At 44.4% G+C, this 3,646-nt stretch overlaps 1 protein-coding gene across 1 annotated transcript in view; it reads right to left on the reverse strand.

Annotated features, from left to right (window-relative positions):
- The window catches only part of PRRC2B (proline-rich coiled-coil 2B), a 30,213-nt gene that overhangs the window by 17,760 nt on the left and 8,807 nt on the right, over window positions 1–3,646 (reverse strand). The window contains exons 12-15 of the mRNA XM_009998883.1: window positions 3,482–3,646; window positions 2,687–2,874; window positions 672–886; window positions 308–326 (exon numbers count right to left, since the gene is read on the reverse strand). The exon at window positions 3,482–3,646 is cut by the window's right edge and continues 29 nt beyond it. Coding sequence (XP_009997185.1) covers window positions 308–326; window positions 672–886; window positions 2,687–2,874; window positions 3,482–3,646 — 587 coding nt within the window. The remainder of the gene's footprint in view (window positions 1–307; window positions 327–671; window positions 887–2,686; window positions 2,875–3,481) is intronic.

Here is a 3,646-nt window from a genome sequence, read left to right on the forward strand (position 1 = left end):
AGTTCATACCATTAACACTATGGCCTCATAGCCATGAGGAATTAACAAGTCACAGCTAGCTTGACTCCCCTTCCTTCCAGAGCAGCAGGTGACTGCAGCCATGGAAGCCCTTCTGGTAGAGGGGAGGCTCCCAGCACACAGCTGGGAAATACACCTGGAGTGATACGGATGGTGACACAGACCACCTTGCACAGAACACCTCATACCATCACTGGCTTGGAACCAAGCAGGTGTGTGAAACAAACCACAAACTCAAGAGAACTTTACATCTTGATGATCAGTAACAAAGTAGGAAGTGAGCACCCAGCTCAGGAACTACAGGCCTTCTCCATCCCACTTCTTGAAGAGGGTCTATTAAAATTTCATATGATTAGAGTTAACTTCCAAACTGATCTTTTTCCTCCAAGGGGCGAGGATCTGCTTTCACACCCACTAACATTCCAATGCTGCTACATCTCCCACTGCAGTGCAGGGGAAGGACAGGCAGGTGTCCTCCCTCCCAACCTCCTCTGTTCCCTCCCCAGCTCTCACTGTACCTGGGTCCTTCTCATCTCTAGAAAAGGTCAATCACAGCCAGCCAGGACACAAAGTCTGGACAGAGGTATGATAGGTGAGCAGATTTCCAGATATGGACCAACTCAACCGCCATGACAAAATCAAACACTGAAAACACCTTACCTGAAGGGTGAAGGGCTGAAGGGTAGAAATCCACTGGGGTGCGACTCGGGGCCATGCGAGGGTCCATGTAAGAGGGCATCATCATCCAGCGAGGATCAAAGCCAAGCATCTGGGGGTGTGGTGGGTAGAATGTCCGTTGAGGATGGGAATGGGATGGGGGAGGATAGACTTGCTGCTGCTGCCAGTGCTGCATCTTGTACAGCTGCTCCTGCAGGGAAGAGGGATGGGTTGCTTGAGATGGAACTGTTATGGTGCCAGGAAATCACACTTGCAAACTGACCAGCCAAAAGAAAACACATTCCATGTGTTAGAGGCTCAAAAATACAAACAGATGGGAGGGTAGAGCAGATTAGGGCAATTCACTATCAGCTGGGAACATGGCAGTTGTTATTCTCCTAATACTCAGAACAGCCAAAATATCTTGCAGGTGGAATCTCACAGTACTACAGCCCATGCCCCACAGCTCAATGCAAGGGATCAACACTTCCATGAGATACAGGGCAGCTTTCTGTCCAATGCAGTTTCCTGATGCAACCAAATACTTTAGAAGATGTTGATCTTTGGAGGAAATGCAATTACAAATAATTTAGTGTTCATACGTATTAGTTCTACTCATGTTAGCTGAACAGATTAGATAAGAACATCCTAAACTTAATTAAGAGAGCTATTAATATTTTATAGTATTTCCTGTACATCTCGCAGAAATGAGGCTGACACCTTTGGTTTGTTTCTCACATGGCCAGTCCACCTTCCTTTAGCTGAAGACTGTCATGATCTTAATCTGATTTGACATTTAACTTCTGCTAAAGGTCCAAGAAGAACCTTTATTTGTGTACCAAAGAAAGCTTTCTAAAGGTAAACAGCTCCAATTAACATTAAATACATCCATTTACCTGTCAAACTTTCCACTGTTTTTTCTTACTAAACTTAATAAACAATTAGTGTCTGACACTGTTTTAAAAAAAGCCAATCCCCTACTGCAGAGCAAGAGAGACTCCCTTAAATCTGAACCTGACACATGATTACAGCAAGGGAGAAACTCAGAAAATGCAAAGATTATATCTGAGTTCCCTAGTGCTTCAGTACCTTGGAGAAAATATTTCATTAATGATACCAACACTATTTTTTATTTTGTTCTTTTCATGGAACCACTGCTACCAAAGTAGCAATACATGCCAGCCAAAATACAAACTGTTTCATACATACTAATGACTCAGAAGACAAGAGAAAATAAAATAAAATGTTAATGTTCTTTCAGTAGCAATGACCTGGGGTATTATTTGCATGACAGCAAGGACATCCAATTATTTTCAGTTTAAGAGTATCTTTTCTAAAGAGGAACTTTAGCAGCATTTGCTGCTGTACATCTGAATCATGAAAATGTCAACTGCCCAGTAACAAGCACAGGGGAACATCCATTAAAGAGCAATTACTGAGCTTCCAAGCAAAAGCCAAATATAAGCTCTTCACTAAGGTTTGCAGCAGCGTTGATTGTATCACATTTCAAGTGGTTATTCCATGAAGAATGGCAATTAACTCTGCATTATCTCAAGCCTGGATATTCTGTCCCCTGCTTTGACTGTGCTGCTCCAAGGAGGCTCACTGCATCTGGATGAGGAGCTGGAACACTACACATGGCACATACAGCTCTGTAAGGTCAGCCAAGATGCAAGGCACGTAAAGCAGTTCAGGCTGGCCTTCTCAGAGCCCCAGAAGAGAGTTTTCAGTGGAACAAAAATGACAAAATGAAGACCAAACACATTCATGGTGCAAAGAGAACACTGATTTGAAAGAGTTTCACAGAAACAAAGCTGTGTAGGTAGAAAATGAGAGCAGATAGAGGACCACCTCTCTGCAAAGACAAGAGGCAAAACAAGAAGTCTGCCACTTCACAACTCTCATGTTCAGCCCAAAGACAGTTGGTCATTTGACTGTATTGAGAACCAAGAAAACACAATGGTTTGGTGGGGCTCCAAAGGAAGAGGGGTGGGAGTGTCACACCTATTACCTGTTGCTGCTGCTGTTGCTGCCTCTGGAATCGTGGGGGAAGAGACTTCTGGTATTTGCTGAATTCCTGTGCTGGAGAGGGAGCTTCTCTGAGCTCCTCCTCACTGCTGCTTTGGGCTGCTGCTGCTGGAGCAGGAGCCTCCTCTTCCAGACAGCCAGAGACATCCTGTGTGTGAAACTCAGGGGTTGCTGCAGAGAAGAAAATAAGCCTTGAAGAGCCCTGCTTCTGACAGGGCTTGTGAGAAAACCACCACACCACAACATGCGAGTATGTCCTGACTGCATTACATGCTGAACTTAATTATCATCATATGTAGCCACCTCACACACCGTCTCCCTGATTTGCCTGTCCCTCTTATTTTAGTGATCCCTCTCTGCCATCAACTTTCTGCTTAAGCACTGGGGCAAAACTCCATTTTTCCTGTTACTCCTTAAACCTGCCAGCACCTACTGATAACAGCTTTTCTCATCTGTGGTCCATAAGCACTTTCTTAATATCATCATCCAACCATGAGATCAAAAAGCTCACTCCAACAAAGCCTCTGCTAACACAGCTGACTGAACACAAAGGCAACCCAAGAAGTTTGCACTTGTTTTAATAGAATTTATTTTTTTGTGTGTTTTAAATGACCCTTCACCACCAGTCCAAAACACTCTGCAGAACACATGAAGCAGCTGACCTCTCAAGTACAACTGAAGTGCCTCTGAACTCTCCCTCCCTGGAAAGCCCCCACACTTCAGGTACAATACCGAAAAAAGCAGTTTTTATTACATGAGGCAAACAATGTCTTTTTACCTCTACGGAGAGCATGACCATTCTCTTGCACAGCATTCTTCTCTGTGCTTGGAGGTCGTGGGTCTTCATTCTCTGTGTGTTTCTGGGATTCCCCACTCTTCTGAGCCAGTTTGCACTTCTGATCAAGTTGCTTCAGCTTTGCAGCACAGGCAGCCAGCCGTTCCT

The sequence above is a fragment of the Chaetura pelagica genome, unplaced genomic scaffold, assembly GCF_000747805.2.
Source record: "Chaetura pelagica isolate M959 unplaced genomic scaffold, ChaPel_1.0 scaffold405, whole genome shotgun sequence".
Lineage (NCBI taxonomy): Eukaryota > Metazoa > Chordata > Aves > Apodiformes > Apodidae > Chaetura > Chaetura pelagica.